This window comes from Copidosoma floridanum, unplaced genomic scaffold, assembly GCF_036245765.1.
Source record: "Copidosoma floridanum isolate Cflo_tuat_1 unplaced genomic scaffold, Cflo_Japanese_pri ptg000004l, whole genome shotgun sequence".
NCBI classification, from domain to species: domain Eukaryota; kingdom Metazoa; phylum Arthropoda; class Insecta; order Hymenoptera; family Encyrtidae; genus Copidosoma; species Copidosoma floridanum.
In genome coordinates, this window is record NW_028321881.1 from 30278734 (window position 1) to 30305031 (window position 26298).

Here is a 26298-nt window from a genome sequence, read left to right on the forward strand (position 1 = left end):
TGTCTACGAAGAGAGGAGTAGAAATGTTGACTATAGCTATATATCTGAGCACACAGCCCCAAAGCAAGCGACGACATGAGTTTTTCTCTTTTGACTGCAACCGAGTATATGCTATATATATATGTATATTTAACTGACTCTTGCTCTCTTGCTTTTTTTTCTTTTTCCCCTACTTTTAATACTTATTTCGAAAAAAAATTTCAACTACTTTTTTAAGGATGGCAGTTCAGTTATAGTTCCTAATTTATTATTTTTCCTCGTAATTGTTATGAACTGTAGGATAAGCTCCGGAGGTTATTAATGAACATACGTAGCTTTCAGAGGATCAAAGTTTCGGTAGCTAAGTTGGTTGATGCTTATGCCACCGCTCTAATTGTTTTGCTTTCACGCGATCGATTCCAACTTTGTGCAGATTTTTTTTTTAATGCAGCTTATCGATCTGGTTAAATTTATTTCATTTATGTTTTATTTAAATTTATAAATAATGTTGCTAACTTTTTTTTTGATACGTTGAAATAAGTATATTTTTTATACTAAAGGTATTCAATAATTTAGTAAGTTGATACTTCTTGTTGGCAAGGCCATTTCGCAATTTCATTATAATAAAATAAATTTCTTAAGATATAAGTATGATGTATACATTTTAAAACTCATGAGAAATTAGAAACTTCTAATAAAAGAGTTAATAATCAATAATTAAAAAAAAAAATTTTAAACTTAGCTACTGAAACTTTGATCCTTAGAATCTGAAAGCTACGTATAATCATTAATAACCTCTGGAACTTATCCAACAGTTCATAACAATTATGAGGAAAAATAATAAATTAAGAATCATACCGGAACTGCCATCCTTAAAAAAATAGTTGAAATTTTTTTTTAAAATAAGTATTAAAAGTAGGGGAAAAAGAAAAAAAAAAAAACAAGAGAACAAGAGTCAGTTTAAAAAAAATATATGTATAGCATATACTTGGTTGCAGTCAGAAGAGAAAAACTCGTGTCGTCACTTGCTTTGGCTGTGTGCTCAGATATATAGCTATAGTCAACATTTCTACTCCTCTCCTCGTAGACACACATTTGATATACCCCTTTCACGTCTCTCCAAAATGTTCGCCTATATGATCATTTCCACGCGAATCCACTCCTCTTCTCTTAGGCGCACGCTGTCCGATACGAGTAGTAAGATGTGCGCCCGGTTCGACGGCTCGCCGTGGTGGGGCGCTTCAATCAGTGCCAAAAAGTCGTCTTGCCGTAGCATTGGCGTTAGCAATCTCTCTACTCACCTGTGGTTCTCCATATAAAAATATTCAGCTTTTTTAAAATCAAATATCTATTCTACCGTACCATAATGGTTCCTAGGATTTATTCTGCAGAAGAAGTTCTGAACCAGACTCTAATATAAAGTTTTGTTTATTTTAATTACCTTTTAAATATTATAAATTAAAAACAGCTTACTAAATCAACGAATTAACGATACAACAAATATTACAGAAGATGACTGCAAATATAACAGGATTTGCAACAAAAGCAATCCATGCAGGACAAGATCCACTTCAATGGAGTCATCGTGCCGTCGTGCCACCAATAGTTATGTCAACAACGTTTCAACAAGATGCTCCAGCTAAACACCAAGTATGTGTGTAATTAGAATTTTTAATGGCATAAAAATAGTATTATTTTACGTACACTATTGGAAAAAAATATGTCAACGACGATGATACGACGAACATTGTTTCGAATTTTCTTTACCTGACTGTACCAGAATTTCATTTCATAAATAACTATTACCATATAATGAAATTATGTCATTTTTATTCAACTAAGTGATGACGCTGTGTTTATTAAAAATTTACACGGTTCTCGCTTATATACATTTGCTTAACGATGGCTTGCTTTACTAAACTTAAGTGGCATAAATACAAAACTTTGATCTCTATTTCTTGACTAAGAATATTTTTTTAGATTTTATATAAAGTTTCGAATAGTGCTTCACGTAAAATACTAAAAAAAAATTGGAGGATCTTTTTCTCTTACAGTTTTTCGCTCTACTCAGTAAATTCATAATTATTTTGTCAAGCATATTTACCATGCAATTTTGTTCATACTTAATTAACTTAATATTTCTAGGGGTACGAGTATGGTAGAAGTGGAAATCCTAGCAGAAACTGTTTAGAAAGCTGCATAGCAGCTTTAGAAAATGGTAGGCACTGTTTGGTTTACTCATCTGGGCTTGGTACGACAACTTCTCTTATGGCATTACTCAATACTGGTGATCATATTGTATGCAGTGATGATGTTTATGGTGGCACAAATCGCTTTTTTAAAAAATGTTTACCCAGGAATAATATTGATGTCACTTTTGTTGATGCTTGCAATATACCAAAGGTCATTAATTCTATTCAGCCTCACACAAAGGTAACACTGTTTTACATTTTATACGTTAAACACTTTTTGTTCTGTTGCTAAATTTTGTGAACTTATAAATAATTTAAAGTAGTATATTTAATTTTTCAGTGAAAATTGTAATTAATCCAAAATGATGAAAAGTTTTCAGTGACAAAATTGAAAAAATTAAAAAAAAAGAATGTTTCACTTACATTATCAGTTACGTAAGAGTTTGTAATCTCGTTATTTATTTTTATGCAAGCCCATTAATCTAGTTCAGTTTAGTCATTCTTGAAAGAAGTATGGGAAGACCACTAGCATGGAGTTGGGCCCTTATCACGCACGTGAAATCTCATTGTCAGGGTCAACAACTAATAAAGCCACGAGCAGGTTTGGATGTAAACTGACCGGTACATTACCCTGACAATCTTTTGTCTTAACATTGCTTCTGAGGGAGCTCCGTTCATACTTTTGAGTTATTGCGGCAATTCCGTTATATCTAAAATACGCATCCATATCCTAGAGATTAAGTAAGTAGCACCTAAGCATGCATAGTTTCTGCTCCAGAAAAAGGCCGATATCGTCCGTTTTAATCTTTTTGACTCTTCCAGTAGCATCCGTAGTTTTCTATTTTTTCTATACTACAAATTACTTTGTGTGACATAGTTTCTTGGTACTCTTGTAAGAGATCCCGGTAGGCCCTATCTACTCAGATCTGTTGTGACAACAAAATTTTGAATTCTGATAGAGTATACTGGAAATTAGTTGAGAAAACAAAGATTTCCTCAGTCTTATCTTGATTTCATTCACTTTTGCAGTAAGTCCTTGTTCTGGTCCTCCCTACCAAATTACGTCTTAAAAGATTTGCAAAGCGCAGTCCAGTTCACAAAGTCTTATTTATTTGTCCCATAGTAGCGCACTGCTTATTTGAGAAAGCTGCATGGTTGTCCTCCTGAAAGAGTTTGGTAATTTAGGTCCACGTTAACAGTCATGCAGGTGAGCCAGGAAGTCCTCGGGATCCTCCTCATGTTTCTCATCAGCGTAACGTTACCATTTACCCTAAAGAGTTTTGACTATCTTGGCTTATGTGACCTCTTTTTCCTTCTCATTTTGAGTCCGTTTAATCTCTCAGTTGGTGGTATAACCATAAGATCTTCGTACATTAAGAGCCTGAGGGCACATCTATCTCCCAAATCCATATTTTCTCGTCTGTTGAATCTATTCAAGTCACCTTAAATAGTATCAAAGAGCTTTGTACTTCTAGAGAGGTCAAGTTAGCTGAACTCCAATTTTCAGTAGTCTTAAAGCCTTCCCAGTTTCACTACTCTTTGCATCGGTATTTTAGGGTGGGGTTCATTGAGCTGGATCACTCTTTTCGCTTTCCAGTGGCCACTCGCCACCACCGCGTGAACTTGAAATATATACACTTAGCTCATCCTTGAACATACGGAAATCACATGTTCTGGTAGATGTGTCATGGTTTGTTCCTCATTGTGCTGTCAGATTTATTAAGAATACCATGCTCCTAGCACATGGCAAAGGCTACACTTTGAACTAACAGCCGATGAGTCAAGGCACTCCAGTATCCTGTATCACTGTTTTATGGTGCTGTATAAAATGCCTACCTGCCACTTAAATGGCCTGTACTATTAGTACTAGTGTACAGGGGTAAATAGTAGCACTAAATTTAACACTGTTGACGCTGAAGGATACGTAATCCACTTACCAGTTTCTTACAAGCTACCAGATCGATCATGACACCAGCGCGTTATTGACTAGAGCTAGAGCTTTGTCTTACACAACTATCATCAACAGCGCCACCTATCACTGACTATTAAAAACACTGTTTGCCTTAAAATTAAATATCACAAAGTCCTACGCCTTCTCCACAATAAGAGATGCCATTTTTAAACAATGCTTATGCACCTGAAAATAAAAAGGAGCGCTGATGCAGTGTTAATAATTCTCGCTTTCGTACATTCCTCACACATACCTTGAATTTCTGCTCCTAGGAAAGGTGAATTTGAGCATATGTTTTATTTAGCCTCTATCTCTTGTACATATACGCTGTATACTCTTTATTTTATACGTCACTTTGATAGTGTCACAGGGACTCCACTTGCAATACTCGAACCATGAGCACAAGTCCGCCACGTCCAGCTCATCCTGGATCAGAAGGGGCTTCTGCCCAACTGTTTTCTGGTTTCCGTTAATCACGCTAATAAACTGGCCCTCTTTTTCTGTCTACTCTGTTATGCTTATTCTCTCTCTCGCTCTTTTTCTCTACTCTTCAATAGTCTAATCTCTCTTTATTTTTCTTTTTGTCTCTCTCTTTCTCTACCCTTTTTTCTTTGCCCTACAATACTTTATTTCATCTCTCTCTTTTTTTTTCTCTCTCTCTTCTCCTTTCTCTTTCTCTATCTTTCGCGACTGTGGGTTGGCCAGCTTTTTGAGGTAGTATTTTTTGGTGATTCTCTCCATCCTGATAAGTATTTTTGATGTGTCTCTCCAGGGAGATAAGTTTTCAAAGAAGTGAAAACAGGCAATAGTCATACTTATACTGTAGAAAAGACTTGCCAGTAATGTTGGAAAATTCTGCCTAATTAGTCTGTTTTGTGTAGTGGCGAAGCTCCTAAAAACCAAAATGTTATGATAACTGGGTTCATTATAATATGTTAAAAATTTTTTGTTTGTTTCACAACTTATTTCTTACTCTAAGGTAGTCTGACAGCTGTTTCGTCAATTATGCCATTGTCAAAGGTTTGACATACACTGAAAATATAAGTGGTATAATCAACAATGCATACATGTATGTAAAATTAATAAGGTAAATATTGAAGAACTATTTCTAGCGAACGGTAAGATAAAGAATGTAAATGTAAGAAGCGTCAAATAAAATACAGTCACTAACGGCATTATCTATTACCAGTGGAAGAGATAACTGAGTTGATCGTTAATTATGAATTTATTTTGTCTCTGCTATTACAATCTCTATTGTTTCTAATAAATCCAACTTTAGGCTTCTAGGTGCACTATGTAACAATTTTATACTGTTTAAATCTGGGAAACGTGCATGTAAGCTACAATGAAATCAGTCAAGTCCTTATTATTATAAATAGATTTAACATGTTTATCAATACGTGTGGACAGGGAGCACCCTGTTTGTCCTATATACATAGCATTACAATCTGAGCATTCAATTAAATACATTTTTCTCAAAAACGCCAGATGTTTTTTTTTTACTTAGAATAAGAAATAAATTGTGAAACAAAGCAAAAGTTTAAAACTATTAATAAACCCAGTTATTGATAACATTTTGATTTAAAAGTTTCACTCACGTCCAAGCGAGAACTTAGTTGGTATAATTCTAAGAAACGTTGTTCTGCACCAGATATTAGAGTAAATCAAGCACTGACATATCTTTGACAGATTCCTGTGAAGCTATATAAGATCGCAGAGCATGAACACTGCTCTACTTAGAATATTAGATGTTACAAAATTAGCAATGAAGAAAGAGGACATGTGACACTGCTTATAGAATTAGACCTGTTGAGTGCCTTTGACCTGGTTGATATCCAGCTTCTGGTCAATAATCTGATCAGTCTTGGCTTCTCAAACTCGGTGGTGACCTGAACTGCATCTTATTTGTTAGGACGTACGCAGATGATGCAAGCTCCAGATGGCACCCTATTGTAGGCTATTTTTCGGAAGGCCAGAGTTCTGCCAGGTAGTTTGCTTAAATCCCTGATCTTCTTGCTGTACAGTAATTATTTGTTAGACACTTTCCGTGACTGCGACTACCACTTTTACGAAGATGACACCTGTTTTCTGATACATGGTGAAGTGGAAGATGCTCCACTCATAACAAATAGAGCAAACAGTATACTGATCAGAGTATCAAAATGGGCTAACTTAAAGTGGATCGCCAGCAGATTTGTTCGCAGTAGTAGTATCATGGCCTCGCGCTCTCTCTAGCTGCAGTGCGCATTAAGCTCTGTGTAACGTCTGCTATATGTAATAGCCTCATCTGTATATCTGTATATGACGTCCATATTCACAATAAAACCATGAACTATCATCTTTCCCGTTGAATATCTAAATAAAATCCACGCTAACCCCCCATTTATTGAGTGCAAGGAAAAAATCTCGTGATCTTAGCGACAAATCTGTTATTTTTATTTTACTGCTGTGAGTGTAACTAAAGGTATTTTTATATGGATTCAGTAGGAATCCATAACCTTTCTATTCTTGACCAGCCTGTAAGTATGATTTTCCTACAGCTTTTTCGCCAAAGTTAACACGCTAAGGGGGTATGAAATTTTGAGAGTAATTACTTTCAGACTTCAATAACAACCTCTCAAAATTTCATTAAGTTCGTGAGACTCCTTAGTTTACTGGTGAACCACTTCCATCAAATTATAAATCAGGAAATTTAAAATTTAAACTATGTGGATGGCCACCCATGACTTAGAGTGAAGATTAAACAAAAAAAGGCCTCTTTCGTCCATTGAGATTAACGGTACTGTTATAGTACCGACCGTGATCCTCAGATTACTGGGAGTTGAGCTTGATGGTACTATAACATGGAGTCCACATTTCAGGAAGGTCTCTAGAAAATATCACGCCAGCCTGTCGCGACTTCAAAGTCTTAAAGAAGGTGTACCGCGAGATACTCGCCTTCTACTAATGCGCTTTCTTGTCTTTCCGCACATTGATCACTGTGCTGCATTGCTCTGCCACTTTTCTGAAAAAATGACTACAAGGATCTAAAGGTGTGTCAATTCGGCACTAAGGGGACTACGAACATTTGATCATATTACGCCCTCCTATCAAATGCCCTGCTTGCCTACTCCAGCAAGCTTCCTTATGCCAAACTGTGCCTTCTTGAAAAAGTTCTGAGGTCAGGTATTTCTGGTTACTTGGCTGAGTGGTTCAAGTTTGAGAAGCCCGATTCACAAATAAACGGCACAAGGAGAGGGACTCTTGTGAGATGGAGATACTACGAACGTGACTCAATGCGTTTGGGTTGTCACTCATGGTGGATTTAGTAATAAAGTAGAACAAACTACCTCAATCGACAGAAGCGGCCTTTAACACTACCAAATTCAAGAGCAATTTTTTAAAAGTATTTAAATTGAGAGATATTAGACTAAGAAATTAGTACTTTTCCAGTAAGATGGTATACATATACTGACAAAGTATATCAGTCACTTTTTAATTTTCATATTTTGTATTCGTGACTAACTTTTCATAATTTTTAAATTTAAATTGCCTTTGCAAAATTATAATTTTCAACAAAATATCTTTAATTTCGTAAAACTGTCGTGAGCCTTTGATAGAGTTCATAAAAAATAAAATTGTGACTCTGATACCGACTCTCTAACGATGTTCTATACTGCTCATTAATTGTCTGCACTACTTGCTTTTAACCTTCCCTTCTCTTACTCTCGTAATCTTTCTCTTCTCTGTTCTTTAATTTCCAATTACCTCTTTCCTCTGATCTTGCACGTACACATAACAAAATGCGTAAACTTGAAAAAGGGTATTTTAATTAAAGTTGCTGATGCCCTCTATTAGCAATTGTAGAAAAGTAAGAGATCAGCCATCCGTCGGGAGTGAAGAAGAAAATAAAAGAACATAAAGGTGTGATATTTTTTTTCAGTGTTTATTTGGGAATGTTCCACTAGCAAAAAAGGCAGCCTTATCATGCTAAAATGATATAACAGTTAAAAATACATTTTTAATAGAACGTACTTATATAACAAACATGAAAATAAGTACCTCTGATTTCATTGTAATTTAAAACATAAATGTACGACCATTCATATTTGTGGGTATCGTGGTCACTTGTCAAATAGAAACGATTAAATGATAACAAACATAGTACAACGAACTTTTCTAACAGTTTTTCAACTTGTGCGACAATAGTAACTAGGTTTGATTTAAAAACGTTTGTCGTCTTTCTCAATAATGTTATTTTTGCCAACTTTCATATGTATCACTTCTGAAAATAACATCTTGTTATTGTTCGATTCACGATAAGGAATTTTTGTGTTCTTGTAATTAAAACTATGTTTATGATTATATTAGTGTGCGATTACTACTCAATAAAGATATTGTATTTCTCTTGTGCTAATCAATGTAAACATAAAAATCGTTTGGTTACTTTTACATATGCTGTGGGCCAATCTTATCGTATAAATTTGGAAAATAGATTCGTTTCTTGCCAATTTTCCATTTTGTCTTTGTCCAAATATACTACATTGTTTAGTTTTTTGTTGATTAAAGAATGAGTAGAGGTATTACATAGTTCTAATATTGTAGATTTTCTCTAATTTTTCTTTTTAATATATGGGATGCCTATTTTATTAGTAGTAAGTCGAGACAAAGTTTCTTTTTTGACAAACATTTCTTTTTTTTCTAATCTTTATGTAATGCTTTTGTGTATAAAGTTTAATGGACAGTTATTCTGTAAAAGTATTCTTTAGACAAAACAATATCCTTCTTCAAACCGATTAAATAATGTGAAAAAAAGTTTAAGAAACGTTGAGAGGACATAGATCTATGAAACCATTCAAAATAAAAGAGTTATTAATACGAGCAGTAGTCAAATCTACAAAGTAAAGTTGTTCGTTCCTTAAAACTTCATAGGTAATGTTTAATTGGATTCATAGTAATTGGAAATATCCAAAACAGTAATAAAATTTTATTCTTTAATACAATCGAAGGCTGGTGTGATGTCGAATTAATGTTTCAATCTGGCTAAGTAGTCTGTTCTCAAGTCACTCATAACAAGATAAGCAAACACTGGCGTAATAGGTGTGCCAAAAATTTTTTAGTAAATCAGTTGTTACGTCGGTGAAACGTACCATTCGAGCCTAAGCTTTCGCTTAATAGCTCGGGACTCGCACTGGACGCGTAGGTGGAACGCAGGGCTAAAAGGTAGTTATTTTTCATGTCTGAGTATTTGAAAGGGGGTGAGGGCGACTGTTTTGATTAAATCGACGCGATTGTCGAGCAATAATGCGATGTATTTGTTCGCGGCGTGTCTCGGATTTATCGAGGATACTTGGTGTGATGTGTCGTATCGTATCCTGCTCGCGATTTAGAGGTTACCAGAACCGTAACGAGCAAAGGTAGTTACGCTCTAGAAGTTACGTAAGGGGGGAAAATGATTTAAGTTCGCAACTGGTCTAGGATCCAGAAGTACCATCCGGGGTAAATGCGATTGTCCTAGACTTTACGTGAGGAGTAATCTGTCTATTTAAATTCGTAGTGCGATACTCACCGATACCGAATTTCGAACCGAGAGAAAAAGGAAAAAACTTTCACTTTAATATTACAATTTGACTTACTTTTATTTCTAGTTTAAAGTATACAGCGGAGCGAACTAGCACGAGGTGTCCGAGATCGAAGTTTTGAAACCACACTCGTGGAGGACCGTGAGATGGCAGAGGCGAACTCTAGCTGCCTAGTCAACCGTTCAAGGGTGAAATTAAACTCTGGCTTTTCCTGTGCCTTCAGGCCCTTTTTATAAGGAGTAGCGGACCTCGGTGACGCGCTGGTTCGATAACAACGCAGGAGAGCTTGCCGGGGGAAAATCTTGCAGAAACGATAATAGCCGAAAATCTAATTGGCTAGAACTGCTCTAGTTTAGCCACTCAAAAATTGGCACATCCCACATCCGGCTTATTCTCCTCTGTGCGTCAAGAGAAGGGAAGGTGATTCAATTACTCATGCCCTTCCTTTCTCTTTTACATCAAAAGTTGAGAGAAATTCAATATATTTTAACCTTAACATTACGACAAGGTATTGTTAATATTTACTAATGCTAAAGAGCGGTGAAAATCGCTTAACAATTCGGTTGATGCTAGGGTGAACAAACGATCGGTGAGTTGTTAGTTAATACTACTACTTAAGCGCCAAAACGGTGGCTGCGGCCGTACTAACTTACAATTAGCGGTGGTATTTATAATAATAGTAATAACAACAATAATAATAATGATAATAATAAAAGGTTTAATAGCAATAATAATAATCATAATAATGATAATAAGAATAGCAGTTGTTAGAATACTAGTGCTTTGCCTGTTGTGAGTTAACATAGTTTGTTTTACCGGTAGTTTGAATGTTTATAATGTTACGAAAATAATGCGGAATTTTGGTATGATTTTGGTAAACATGTTTTTCTGCTGCTAGTAGTTGGAGAGGGAGTCGTCTCGTGATACCCTGGGGAATCAGAACTCTGTTACCCCTATTGGAGGCAGGCATACGGACTCTCTCTCCGAGTCAAGAAAAAGGGAAGGATTATTTTCCATTTTTCCTTTGCATTCGGGAAAAAGTGTTAGCAATCAACTAGATTACAAATTAGACTATTGCAGTATGTTTATGAAATTATTAATTTGATGAAAAAACGGTTACTCTGTAAATTATGAGTTTGCTAACTTGAATGGTAAAAATCGGATAGTTCTTTGAAGGTTACTAATGTTGTGTACCAAATTTGTTATAGTTAATATGTAATGTAGTTGTTTGCTAGTGGTGTAGTACGTACTGGTTGTTTGTGACGATTCCGGCTTGTAATAATATTTTCGCTTATTTCTATGTGTTAATTCTAAGCTATCCTAATGTTTAATCTTATGTTTATCTAACATTATATCTGCATTTAATATTTCAGTTTAACTGTTCCCAGTTAAACTTTTGTATCTACGGTTGTAGAAAAATATTTTATTTTGCATTTCCGGTCAGCGTGCATGGACCAGCGTGCAGGTATGTGAGTCATGTATGGTCGTAGTACCTTAGCTACGAGCATTCTTGTAGGTGATTCACCTCTTTGCAGATGCACATTGGCCCCTGCGTTTAGTGTTATAAGATTGGCACGGAAAGTTTTGAAGAAAGGGAAAAAAAATTAATGTGGATACACCGATGTTACACAGTAGTTAAATGTAAAATGCGTATTTCTAAATAAGAATTTCTTACAATGTTAAACCACATCTTACTGATGTTTCACATTTGCAATGGATTGAATAAATTCTTTGATCTATGGTTCTTAGAACCAAATCTAGAGGAATATTTGTGAATAGTGAGATGACATCTAGTAATATTAGTTTACAAGTATTATCAATAGTGATACGTTTTTGTCTGTTCGTTAGAAGCTTTTCATTCACATGTGATTAGAGTGTAGCTGTTACGTCCAAACTTCTAAATAAAGGGTAGAACTTATGGATTCGTTCTACAAACGAATAAATTAAATTTCTATTCGTCAGGAACCAGCCATTAGCCCAAAGGCCTTATTTGCTTTTAATTACAGCACACTTTTGGATTAGTGTTAATATGTCATACGATGTGCTGACATTGACCGACTGCTTGAATTTCTATTTTATAAAGTGCGGTAAAAGCGTACTTTATTCGTCTCTTTATTGCTCGTTCTTGTGGAGGTATTTGTAATATATTATCTGCTTATTTTTGCTTGATATTTATTTTATTTATCAAAGCTTAAATTATGTTCTTATCAATTGGAATTTGGAATCTTAAAATATTTAAATTAAGATAATCATAAACTTTCAAATTTGCATTCACAGGATTTTAAGAATTTATAGTTCTCACGGTACAAGGTTAAATGTAATTAACTTATTACAATATAATTTAAAAACAAGACATATATTGAGAGGAAACTGAACATGGAGCATGAAGTTATTACTTTAAATAATACTCTAAATACAGAAATATATCGTCAATAACGTTTAATTTTTACAGAAAGCAATTTTTCTTGAAAAGGGTAAAGTGGGTTACACCGAGAAACTATTGCTTTTAAATATCAAATAACAGCAGTTATCATTTATTACGTGGGGTTCATCGCGTGGAGGGGGTGTGACCTGGCCCACCAGAAGAACTACATCTACAGAAATATACATAATTATACTTCTTAGGCTTTTTCCCTGGGCGCTCCGCAGGCTCACCTCCATTGACGTTTAAATGAATAATAATAATAGTGTCTCATATATCATTGTTGTTTTTGTCATGCTTATTCAAATTATCTGCTACATTACTATTTTCTGAATTGGAGCCAAACGTTTCAAGATATTGCCTATGAAATAATAATTAAGTATTTTAATATACCAAACAACATTATATGCATTACGTTTGAATCTTCCGTACTATGATTTACTTTATATGAATTTATATAAAATTTTGACGAAAATTTGTTGAATGTGAGGAACAATAGTTATGTCAAACAAAATAATATATAACTAATTCGTAAAAAATTTTACTAAGAATCATAATTTATACATAAAATATTAATCTTAGAATAAGGCTATGTTTTGAAAAGGCTACAAAACTTTTATTTTTCCATCTTATTAAGGATAAAAAATACCAATTTTTTGTATATTTGGAGATTGTTTTAGGAGTGCATCTGGTCATTTTCCGTTTTAGAGGTGTTTTCAACTATTTTACAAAATTGTTGTTTTTTTCTTAACTTCAACAAGATTTTAGCACTTATACATGATTCTTTTTTTTTTTTTTTTTTTTATGAAGATCAAAAATAATTTTGATAAAAACTCGTATTTTTTTTTTTTTTCATGAACAATAAGTCAAAACACTTGATTTTAGCGTTATTATTCATGTTATTTAGTTTCTGAAATTTTAAGCTTGATATTATATAAAACGAAGAAAAGATCAAAATTTCATCATAAAACTATAGGTGTAAAGAGTTAACTTGGAGATATGTGGATATAGATATTTGTATATTACTAATGATTTTGATTTAATTAAATATGTATAGTGCGAAATAATTAAAAAATAATTGATATGTCTTAAACTTTATTTATTTAAGATGAAATAAAATTACATCTTTTTTTAAAAGTCAATGACTTTAAAACTATTGAAATAAGAGTTTGGTTTCTCTATTAAACTATTTATTACAATTAGAGGCAGAATCAAACACATAAATAATAATGTAGTTTAGTTATACATAGTACAGTGAACTTGCTGAATCGATAAATATCTCTAATCCTCATCATTGACTTCATGAATCATAGGACAAACATTATCTTTCTCAAACAAATATTTTAGGGCTTCTACAGGTTTGCCAGTTTTAGATTGATACCTTCTGTAAGATAGATCATAAATAAGAGCTGCTTCATGAAAGCAGCTTTTCACTGTTTGTAATCCGATAGCACAATTACAACAATATTATCTTACTAGCAGCCCCCCCGTGTCGGCTTTACCTGAGACTCACTAAATGGAACACCGTAGTATTTTGACATGTGATGTGGAACGTTTTAAGTTAAAAAGTTGTGATGTTTTTTTCATTTGAAAACACATCTACTCCTGACAATTCTCAAAACAAAAATCCTCTTATTAAAAACATATTTGTTTGGAATCAATACAGTTTATTCAATTAAGTAAGAAGCTGTAAAAAGTGATAAAATATTGTGCTATAAAGTACAGTGCATTCCTTATGCCATAAAATAATCGTTGTCCCTAGAAGGCCGTTGATTTGCAGTTTCTCTCATAGATTTTATGAACAGGGCTTTTTTTCAATGCTGTAAAGACTTAAATCCCACAAAAAATATATGAATAAAAAAAATTTTTTAACTTCTTGTGACTTTTGGTATAACAAAGACTTTTGTGAGCCCTAAAAGCTATTTTTTAAACTTTATTAGGTTGTTATATACTTGTTGGCAGGGCAGTTCAACGTCAATGACCCTGAAAAAGACCGGTGAGCTTTTTAAGTAAACTCTTTCTTGACTGAAGTTTCCAGCTAACGTAATTACTTCTATACCTTAGGGTGATCTTCTCTGGTCTCTTATTATAATACCACACTTATTGGGGAGAAAACTACAACGTTTGAAGCCTTAGAGCTAGATGTAGAGCTCCTTCCCAATGTCTCCTGATATAACGCCAAAACCGTTGGTGTCTAAAGCACCTTTTTTTTGCAGACTCAGTTGTTTTGGTGATCTAAGGTGGAGAGATTAGTTTGATATGCTTGCCTGTTGGAGACTGTCCCGTTGGCTCAAGTTTATTTTTCCTTCACAGCTGTTTGGTTCTCTCCAAACTTTAGAGGGGATCGGTCATTCTTGGTTAATTGCTTGGGATAGAGAGGGTAATATAGGGTCGTCGGTCTTTAGTGTTTCTAGCCTTGTAACAAACATCTTCGCTCGTGACGTCTGCCAGTGAATAACTGACTTGGTTTTATAGTGACCGGCTTTACATAGTCTTTTAGTTGGCAAATAATGTTTTCGGAAATGGTAGTAAAAATTTATTTATTGGCAACATAGTTTAAACTTAGGTGGCCCTTAAAAGAACCGATGAGATGAATAGTTAAGTAGGGGACGTAAGTACTTATATTGGTCCTAAAAAAGACTAGTGGTGAAATATCCAACTATTCCTTATTCCTTCTTTTTGATGTTGGAGAGCCAGCTGCAAGTAGCTTGACTCTTATCCTTGGAGTCTCTGTGTACGGAGACCGTACATGAGAGAGGTACGTCGCTGACCAAAGAATATCTTCCCATCAGTTCGTTTTTCGGATAGCCAACCGCTCATCGTTAGTCGGAAAAGTAGCCTAGAGAATACCTTTTCTGTGGGTATGCCGTTGGGATGACCACTGAGTAGGAGGTCGTTAAGGCAGCTCGTACTCCTCAGTCTTCCCGGGCTTGTATTTGTGGTTAAAAATTCTCTGATGGCACCAGGGCGATTGGTTGAACAGCCTCAAACCTCTAAGTCTTTGAGAAAGTTGTGTTCCACCTTAACACGTCTCCTGATGTTCCACTGGAGACGTTGACGTTCCAAACGCCTATTTTCCCGTGACACTCGGTTATCTTGGCGATCCGGGGTAAAACCGATTTATTCTCTTACCCATGAAAAAAGAGTGTCATTGGTAGCCAGGATGCCCAGCTGCATGACGAGCAACTCTGTTCTTGGTGTACTACCGATAAATGACTACGACAATCGTTGACTCGATGGGGCATCTTATAACTACTCTTCAATATCTTTGATTGCGGGTGGCTGTAATTTCACCTCGACTCCACCTAGCAGATCCTACTAAACAAAAGCGCAAAGCTATCTTATTTTAGCAAAACTATGAGCTTATTTATCGCTATTGTTATTAACTTTTTTAAGAAAAAAACTATGCAAAAACCATCTCGTAAGTATTAAGAATCAGTATGCAAAATTTCTGCAAAATCAGTTCATTAGTTTTTCCGGTTAGTAATCACAACGGTTTTAGCGACTTTGCTCTATATATTAAGTAAGATATCATTTATTCTATCTTTATGCACATCGTAATTTGTGTAAAATTTATGCATTTTATGGTTTATATGCCTTGATCTGACTTCAAGCTCAATAATTTCTGGATGATCTTTCAACTAACATATAGAAAGACAATGGGCATCTTCAAGTATTTTTTCCAGATAAGAAATAGCTCGCTTTAATTAGTAAGTTCCAATAAACAAAAGTTCACTAGTGCAAGCAGTGTTACGAATCGCATTGTAAGATTACGGAATTGCGCCTAATTCTCCGCATTGAATGGTTGTGGAAAACAAAAAGAAGGAAAAGAGAATAGATGTTCACTTACTTTTTATTTAACTTAAAATTATCAGTAGAATAATATTGGTCCACTGATCGAGCGTGGATGAGACTTGAGTTTGAGTACATATCCTGAAAAGTTGCAGATTAAACGTTCAACACTCACTGACAACCGTCACTGGGTATATCGTATCAGGGTTGTCCTCCGATGTGCACGTCCAAGCGAGATAGTTGTCTCTAGGTTGTCCTTTGGACGAGAGCTCTGACTTCTTGCCCAAACGCATGGCCTTTCATATGCTTTTAACACCTTGCTGCCTATGTGGTTTCGCAGGGGAACATTAATGGTTGGTTCTCTTATCAAGTCTCTTCAAGTTTCCCTTGCCTTGCTTGCGTGGTTACGCAGTGGAGCGCCTTTTTTTCCTTATCTTATTGCTTTTAGTTTTTTCTTACAAACTCTTAAAATTGAGGCTACATGAGAATTTCAGATCCCGTAATATTATAGGTGTACTTACAATCTAAGTACTATAGTACTATACTATTAACTTTTTTTCACTTTCTTTACTTAAAATTCAAAATTTCTCATTTTTAATAGCTACTTCGCTTGTTAAAGATTTTTAGTGATCAACGTTCATTTTTCTTAATGATAAAAGCTACAGATATTCATAGAAAGTAATGGTAGTTAGATGGTACGACTGAAACTAAAAAATTAAAAATGCAGACACGTAAAATCACGAACAAAGAGAAATCCAAAACTTAAGGTTTTATTGAGCTTTGAATACCTCTGACCCATTTTAATAGTTAAAAAAACTAAGTTGGATGATTCTATTGAAAACCGTTCTCATTTAGTCAAATTTTTTAAGAAAGCAGGGAGAATAAAATATCAAGCAATAAAGAAGTTTATTATGTTACAAATTACAAGTATCAGTTACACTAAAGAAATCAAACCAAAAACAGTTGGAATTACACCGAAAAATAAAAATAACCAATTGTTACATAAGTCCATCATAAAAACCATTATGTGCTTTATAGGGGGAGGGGGAGTTACATGGTGAGCATGTAAGAGAGCAACCATCTACTTGTGTGTTTACGTCAGCATTCAAAATTCAGTAATTTATGTACTGCTTAAAATACTTATGACAAATATGTTTTAGATGATTTGGCTTGAAACTCCGACGAATCCTCTTTTAAAGTTGGCAGACATAAGAGGAATAGTAAATAAAATCAAGTCTCAAAAACCAGATATTTATATAGTGGTCGATAACACGTTTGTTACAAGCTATTTTCAGGTAGTCATTAAAAAATTATCACTTACATACAAGAAGGTATTGACAAAAATAGAAAAAACTTTCATTCTATAATTTTTATTTATTATAAAAGAAACCCTTGGAGCTGGGAGCTGATATTTCAATGTACTCCTTAACTAAGTACATGAATGGACATTCTGATATAATAATGGGAGCTGTGGTAACCAACAGAGATGATATTGGAGAAAAGTTGCGGTTTTATCAAAATGGTAAGATCTTCGTTAGTAAAAATACATTAGTTTTTAGTAAATTTTATGAAGATAGCGTTAAAATATAACTACTAATATACAACTTTTTCAGCTATGGGTATCATACCCTCTCCATATGACTGCGCGCTTGTAAATAGGAGCTTGAAAACGTTGGAGCTTAGAATGCAACAACATATGAAAAACGGTTTGGCTGTTGGAAAGTTCTTAGAGAATCATTCATTAGTAGAAAAAGTTCTTCATCCTTGTGAGTTTTAATATTTGAATTGAATACAGATTCATCTGACAATATGTAATGTTCACTTTTATAGATTTATCATCACATCCACAACATGACTTGGCTCTCAAACAAATGTCTGGCTACAGCGGCATGGTATCGTTCTACCACAAAGGAGATTCAAGTAAATTTCTAGGAGCATTAAAAATATTTACGTTAGCTGAATCACTGGGAGGCTACGAGTCATTAGCTGAGTTGCCGTGAGTTAATAAGCTCCTACAATTTTTTAGAAAACGTATCTTACTTTCAGACTATTTTGATATAAGGTATCATAATACATAAAGTCTTAACAGCAGCAAAACATTTTGAAAAGTTAGAGAGCACATCTTTATGAAAAACATTTTGTAAATTATTTTCTCTTAAAGAGTGAACAGCTTCTGCATTTTTTAATAGTTTTCTTATGACACTATTTGGAAAAGAAAATTTTGAAAGCGTAATTTCATCGATGAAATAATCGTTCCCATTCATATTCATAAATTGCTTTAAATAAATATAACTTGAATTTCATTGATACTGATACTGCTACTGTTACGATAACTTACTTACTTATACCGATACCAATTTCATATTGGACTATGATTACTTTCTTATTTTTACATATGTCATGCTTTGTACAAGTAAATCAAATTCTGAAAACATCTAAAAAAATTCATACACTAGTGAAAAATCTTAAAAGAAGCTATACCTTGTTGAAATAAACCTTTTACAAAATGTAAGAGATTAGGCAAGTTTAATGTATTATAATAACTCGAATACGCTACTCTCTCTACTTCTTGAGCAAGATCATACAATTTTTGTTATTTCTTAAAACATAAAGTAATTAGTTCTCCTTGCATCATATTTTTGGTTTCTAAAAATCTTAACTTATAAAGATAAAAAATTATTTCCTATTTATAATTTTGAATGAACAGTTCTAACCGTTAACAACATATTTTTAAATGGTGTCCTTACACTCCTATGAGATACGAGGTCTGTTCAAAAAGTGTCACAAACTTTGAATTTCTGCAAATGTCTGCAAAAATTTAGCTTTACAATGTACGCTGCCACACCATAGCGTGCATCCCAAAGATTAACGGTTTCTGTCGTTATCTATCATTTTTCTAAGAATAGTATTATTGAATAGTTTTAAAAGTATTATTTCAAACTTATCTTAACCTTTTATTTTCTTATTGATATTGAGATTAGTGTACTCTTTAAGCCATGTACTTTGCCAGAATTTTAAAGTAATCCATGATTTGCGGCTTGCTTGATGGCTTTATGATAAAGTACATATTTATGCTTGTTATTTATTGCTGTCATTAATTCAGACTGCCTTGAATCTAAACCTAAAATATGTTTAGAACAAAATGGCAAATCCTTATAAAAATTATGGAAATCCTCTGGATACTCCGAATTTATTTCTAAAATGTATCTGTGAGTACTTTCGTTGCTGATATTATAAAAATCATGAGGCTGATGCTCAACATCTTCGATCTACTGACATCCACCATTAGAATGTTTTTGAATCATTGTCCAGACATACAAAGGATTTGCTTCAAAATATGCTATATATCTTTCAGTTTCATCTTTTTTAGAGTTTTCCATGTACTGGTTATTAACATCTGCATATCTGTTACAGCACTGGCTTATTCCACCTCGTATCCCTTTTTCAATGAACATTAACATATCTATATCAGTAATGAGTTCTAGTGAAATCTGAAAAAATTGTAGATTAATAACTAAAGCACAATTGACACGGTATTCTCATTCACAAAACTTACTTTCATTCTTTTAAACATAGCATTCTAAATGAAGCCTGGAGTGCTAAAAGAGTGAGCAGGATCCAATTTACAAATCTTGAGGCAATCATTTCTAAAGTTTTTAAATATTTATGTTAATAGAAGTACATCAGTTTTGAGGTGAAAATCTGAATACTGTCCAAGAGTTATAGTATAAAAAGCTTTCCATACTATTTGAGCATGGATATATAATCTTTACTTTTCACGTATGCATCATATAATTTTCGGTAAAAATTATCTTTAGATGGGGGCGTTGTTTTTTAAATTTTCGAATAATACTGTATAATCGAATAAAAGTATATTCTTTCTCTTTAGGATAATGACTTGATTAGGAGAGTATGTATTGTCTTGACTGAAAGCCTTTTCTAGAGTATCATACTGCTCTACGTAAGATCCCAGCTTATCAAGCAACGACGGCAAAAATCTGTATAAGTCAATAAAGCACAAGTTTTTACTCGTCCCTTTAACGTATTTCGTTGAGAAATGGTAGTTTTCGTCGGATAAGTACCGTCATCTCTGGAATTATTTTGCCACTTAAGAAACCTGCAAAGCAGGGCCCGAAGAAAGTAGTAAAGCCACGGAGCGATGGTGCTCATGTGGCGAATCCTACTTTCCCTACCAAAGGCACACCAGCCTCTTAAAAATCCCAGAGGTAGAAAAAGTAATTTTTCCTGCCTTAAACGTTTTTGAGGGTCAGGCGTGTCTTCAGTAGAAAAAATAGTGTTTGCACCTAGTGCGCATCCAACCAGAGCAGTCACAAAGAGCCTGGTGCTTACCCTGATGACATGCACCACCAAGTACAAAAACTGCCATTCTTTCGTTCGAGGGGCTGCCCACTTAGTACTCTCACCAATGAGAACAAAAGATTGCATTGGAGAAGCAAAAGAGAATCAGAGAGTATTAAAGAGAAGCTCAAGAGTTTCAAATAGATGTGATTGGTAAGATCTCATAGAAAATCGCAAGAGTGGAACTGATAGTATAAGAGAACTACGGAGTATATGTGAGAGAATTAAGAGTAGCAAAGAGAAGTCGTGAGCAGAGCGAGAGCGAGGTGAGTTAGAGATAGTAGAGCGAGCGCTCGAGAAAATAAAGTTTCATGGTGGGGGAAAGCAGAAACTGTAGCTAGTCTCTTTCGTCGCAGGCTTAGTTCTCTCTGTACTCTTTCTCTACTCCCAGTTTCTCTCTAAAACTCTCCACTTTTTTCTAGCACTCCCAATTTTCTCTGATCCTCCTAACTATTCTTCTACATCCTCTTTAAATTGACTTATATGCTAGTTTATAATATATGTTTTTCGGTATACAATATTAAATGCTGTTTAGAGTGTAGTGAATGTACATATTGATAATTATATTGCAATAAAATCTATAAAATAATTTTTCATTACATCAGATTGTATGATTTGAATTACACTGATTAGCATAAAATATAGGTTGTATACTATGTATCAAAATTATAATTTAATCGAAGAACACATACACAAATAAAGGTTAAGCTTTGGTACATCCGATGAACATATGTAATTTTTTGTCCCTTCGTGGTTATGTCACGTAAGAGCTCAGTTGGGAGCGGGTTTTGTTTTGGACCCAAAGGTTGTTAGATCAAGACTCGCGAAGTTTTTTTTTTTTTTTTTTTAATTTTAACTTCTTATTTAAATAAGTTAATATATTTATTTATTTATTTATTTATTTACGCATAATCAACTGTAGAAAAGCTTGCATGAGTAAAAGCTAAATCCAATAGCCCAACCCACTCGGTCCGCACATGCTTAAATATATCTATTAATCTTAATTTAAAGCAATTATAAATAAAATTTTCTCTTTGGCAAGTAAACATCGGCAATAAGAAACCCAATAGTTTCTCCGTGAAATTATTATTAAAATAATGTACTTGGCGAGATAGCATTGGCGATTCTTAACCCGACAGCTTTTCAGAATATTTGTTAATAAAACAATCTCTTTGGCAAGTAAGCATCGGCGATAAGAAGCCCTAACATTTTTTTAGTGAATTTATAATTTCCCAAGTGTAGAAACCCATGAATTTACCAGTGAATTTTTCAATAATACCTGCTTTTAGTCGAGTAAGCATTGGCCATTCAGCACGTAACAGTTTTCAATATATTTATTAATAAAATAATCTTTTAAGCGAGTGAAAATCAGGGATAGAAACCCAATAGTTTTCAAGGGAATTTATCAACTGAATAATCTCTTTAGCGAGTAAGCATTGGTGATAAGAAACCCAATAATTTTTTAGTATATTTGTTAATAAATTGCCAAAGAGATGAGTGTATTTATAAATGCCCTAAAAACTGTTGACTTCTAATCACCGATGCTTACTCACCTGACCGATTTTTTAATATAAAATTCACTAATTAACTGTTGGATGTCTAATCACCAATAATTACTGGCCAACGGCTCAATTTTATTAATAAATTTAATAAAACCTGTTGGGTTTTATCGATGATGTTTGCTCGCCAAAGAAATTATTTTATTAATCAATCCATTGAAAAACTGTTTAGTAACTAGTCTTCTTTGTAACCTTACTTCCACGATTTATATCGTTGTCGTAGTTTTCTTCAATTTATTTTGGTTTTCTTGAATTCTCACTTTGGTACTCTTGAAAGGACAGAGAGGACTCAAAGAGTATTGAGAAAACTATAGAGGACTTTTTGAGAGAACTTCAAAAGGACTGAAAGTGATTAGCCCCTCGTAAACATATTTAAACATGTGCGGACCGAGCATATTGTGTTATTGGAGTTAGCTTTTATGCATGCGAGCTTTTCTATAGTTAATTGTTTATAAATAAATAAATATTTTAATCTATTTAAATACGTAATATGAACTGAAGAAAAAAAAAAAAACAAGTATATTCGAAAGTCTTGAACTCACTACCTTCAGGTCCAAAACATAAAGTGCAACCAACTGCGCTAACAAACCACAGATTAAGATGCAACTAACACTTACATATGTTTATAGTATGTACCGAAGCTTAACCTTTATTTGTAAATACTTTCATTGATTAAATTTTATTCTGAGTCACAAAGATTGGGCATGATTTAAAATTTAAATCACCTTATATCGCAGTAAATCATTTAAAATCACACTTAAATCGCATTTTATCGCATTAAATCACACTTAAATCGCATTAAAACCATTTAAATCGCACAAATGAAAAAAACAATTAGCTAAGTATTACTTACGCAAAAGAAAATAATTTTTTTATTTTTTATTCTTTGATGTAATGTATTTAATTTATTTTTTTAGTATGTCCCTTGAACCGTGCTACTGCTAGAAAGAAGCATGAATTACCATTTTTTTTATTTGAAATGAAAGTTAAAAAAGTTGGTCATTCATTTAAATCTTAAGTCACATTTAAAGCGCAATAAATCGCAATGAATAACACTTACATTGCATTTAAAACCATTTAAACAACGCAAATAAAAAAAATTGTCAATTGTAACGTAAGTGGAAATTATTTTCCATTTTGAATGTGCAATCCTTTAACATAATGTGTTAAATTTTTTTTTTTTAGTATATCCTTTGAATTTTACTAATGTTAGAAAAAAGCATGACTTACTATTCTTTTTATTTGAAAATGAAGCTCGAAATGAAGTCAGAAATGTTGGACATGATTTTAAATGTAAATCAAGCTTAAATGTCATGAAATCGCATTAACTACTCTTAAATCATGCAAATCTGATAAACATGTAGTAATATTATCAGCAAGTAGAGGAACAATTTTATTTGCATAAATGTTCAAGTACAGAAATGCATAAGTTTAAGGTGTGTTGAAATATGGCCCTTGAATTTGGGGCACATATAACTTTAAAAGATTAATTTTTGTTGAAAATGATTGTGGTTTGAAACAATCTCGTTGTTTTGGGCACACTATTTGTTGACTTGTGTAAGTATTAACAACTTATTATGGTGGAAAAAGGCCATACCTACTGTACACAGTTTGTTTTTTGGAAAAAAATATCCAAGTTGGGCGTGATTTGCATTGACTTTAATTAAATTATAATCCCGGTTTTATCGGTAAATAACCTTTCAATCAAGCAAATGTGCATTTTAAAACTATAGTATTACTTGAAATGAATCATTATTTTAAAATAAAAAGCTCTTCATACGTGTACATCGCATGCTAACACAACTGTGTGCTCTACGTAACGTTAATTTCCAATAATGACTGAATTATCCTTGAATTACGAACTGTGGTTACCTTTATCTTTAAAATTATGTACATTTAGAGTATCTAGGTCATTTAAGTATGTTTAAAAAAAATTTTTTTTTTTCATCGTTATTTAAAGATGGTTTAAAGATTTAACTGTGATTTAAAGCATCGTAACAGTGATTTAAATCGCTTAAACCACTTGGGTAGTCCCTCGGTCTTAGTAACAAAATATATTTATATGGAATTCAATACAAAAATTAAATTAGTAAAATCTGTCGACGAAATCCTAAGATATGGCTGAATAAAAAAAAAATTAATTTTTCGTTAATAAAAAGAAAGAGTCATTGTAATAATAATAATAATAATAATAATAATAATAATAATAATTATTATTATTATTATTATATATCAGAATAAGTCAAAACACGAATGAAAGTTTTTTCATAATTTATTACATATGTTTTTCCGAATGAAATAAAATTTTTTTTACCAAGTGATCACAGACAATATTTCTTAAAAAAGAAAACCATAATAACAACCTAAATGAAGTATGAAACTTCCATTTTTTTTCTAAAAGCCACGATAAAACTAAAAAAATTAAAAATTTATTGAAAGGATAGGAAAATATGATTTATTTTCACAATTGAGGACGATGCAAAATAAAAAAAAGTTTGTCGTATGTTTTTTGTATGATGTGAAAAATTTTTTAAAAGGATCGTAGAATTTTCCCTTACAAATACTACAAGACAATTGTTTTTTGAAAACAAAGAAATCGTAATAACAACCTTCATAATGTATAACCCTTCATTTTTTCCTGAAAATGAGATAACAAATTTTTGTTCACTCACTAAATTATTGAAATCAGATGTAAGGTTTTTGAGATGTGACTAGTTACATACACACACACGCATGCGCGCGCGCGCACTGTGTACCATATAAAAAAAAAAGTGTTACGGTCACTTCAACTCTATTATGATTAATAGTTTATAAATTAAAACATATACAGTAAAAACCGAACTTTTCGAAGGTACAAATAAAAGGGTTGCTTAGTTGATTTATCTATCCATATAATTTATATGCTTATTTGGAAATTCACAATTCACTATTCGTAGGTATATTTTTATTTCAAGCTATGTATATAATATGATAAAAAAATTCTGAAAAATATTTAATGCATTAAACAGTTTAAGTTACAACTAACATGTTTAGAATAATAAAAAATGTAGAGAGAACATTGAATAATAGTTAGGAGGATCAGAGAAAATTGGGAGTGCTAGAAAAAAGTGGAGAGTTTTAGAGAGAAACTGGGAGTAGAGAAAGAGTACAGAGAGAACTAAGCCTGCGACGAAAGAGACTAGCTACAGTTTCTGCTTTCCCCCACCATGAAACTTTATTTTCTCGAGCGCTCGCTCTACTATCGCTAACTCACTTCGCTCTCGCTCTGCTCACGACTTCTCTTTGCTACTCTTAATTCTCTCACATATACTCCGCAGTTCTCCAAAAAACTCTTTCGCTTCTATATCCCACTATTTGTACTCTGTGATTATCTTACTTAGCTGTGAGAACAACCGAGCTTAAAAGAGTATGAAAGAGAACTTGAGAGTTTTCAGAGAGTACTAACTGAAATTCAGGAGTAATTTTGGGAGTATTATAGTGGGCAGCCCCTCGCTTTCGTTTAAGGTATAACTTGTACTCTTTCAGGAAAGCCAGTTGTAAGTTCTTGTATAAAAAAGTGGGCATTGTACTTGCTGAGATTGTGAAAAACTATTAGTACTGCTTAGGATTCCTGATAATTGGGATTACACACATTATGATTTGGGCCTGAATACCTGAGTAAAAAGCGAATTGTTTCAAAAGAAAAAGTTCTCCATTAAAAGTAAAAAATGTAATATTTACTTTTCAGTAAAATGGCGGTAATCGTAAACTTTTTCATCATTTTTAATAGACTTCACACATATATGACATATATCAGCATCAAAAATAATCAAAGTCCTCTCATTCAGATAATGATCTTATTGGCACTGGATTGTTATACGAGGAAATCCAATTCAAATTTGCACTTATGCGTCCCAAAAAAAATCATATTGTTTTTCGAGGCCACGATGTAAGATATAGAACAGATGATCCCACGTAGGCATAATTTTTGTTAAATATTTGTGCTATTTTATTTAAGATTCATTTGATGGTAAATAAGAATCGAATACCATGTATAGTTATAATATACTACTAGTGTAAACGAACACTAGTATAATACTAGCGAAAGTAATAGCGTGTCATTTGCTTCAAAAAATTTTTTTTACATCAAATATTGTAATATGCTGTATTATAAAATAATTAAAATAAAATATTTAAATAGTAACGAGTAAACTAAATTTTTTATCATTTTTGATAATTTTAATAACTTCGTCTATTCTTTGCTTTATGTTCATTACAAGGGAACTCAAAATTTGAATTTTGTTGCTTTATACACATCATTCATATAATTTTTTACGTGTTCAACAAAATACTTTTCTGTATTTTGTAGTAAATTTTGTAAATCACTAGTAACATACATAAGTCCTTTACGATTTCTTATGTTTACCAGTTCTGCCACTGGCAATTTACAATTTCATAAACTGAGCAATAAGAATTATACGTATTATTAATAAACAAAATAACA

At 33.1% G+C, this 26298-nt stretch overlaps 1 protein-coding gene across 5 annotated transcripts in view; it reads left to right on the top strand.

Annotated features, from left to right (window-relative positions):
- Positions 1-26298, top strand: part of Cth (Cystathionine gamma-lyase) — a 226397-nt gene that overhangs the window by 130778 nt on the left and 69321 nt on the right. For all 5 annotated transcript variants that reach the window (XM_089595777.1, XM_089595769.1, XM_089595774.1 and 2 more), the window contains 6 exons: positions 1489-1629; positions 2125-2412; positions 17058-17192; positions 17284-17419; positions 17511-17663; positions 17728-17893. In XM_089595777.1, the coding sequence (XP_089451903.1) occupies positions 1492-1629; positions 2125-2412; positions 17058-17192; positions 17284-17419; positions 17511-17663; positions 17728-17893 (1016 nt within the window). In that variant the 5' untranslated portion in view covers positions 1489-1491. The remainder of the gene's footprint in view (positions 1-1488; positions 1630-2124; positions 2413-17057; positions 17193-17283; positions 17420-17510; positions 17664-17727; positions 17894-26298) is intronic.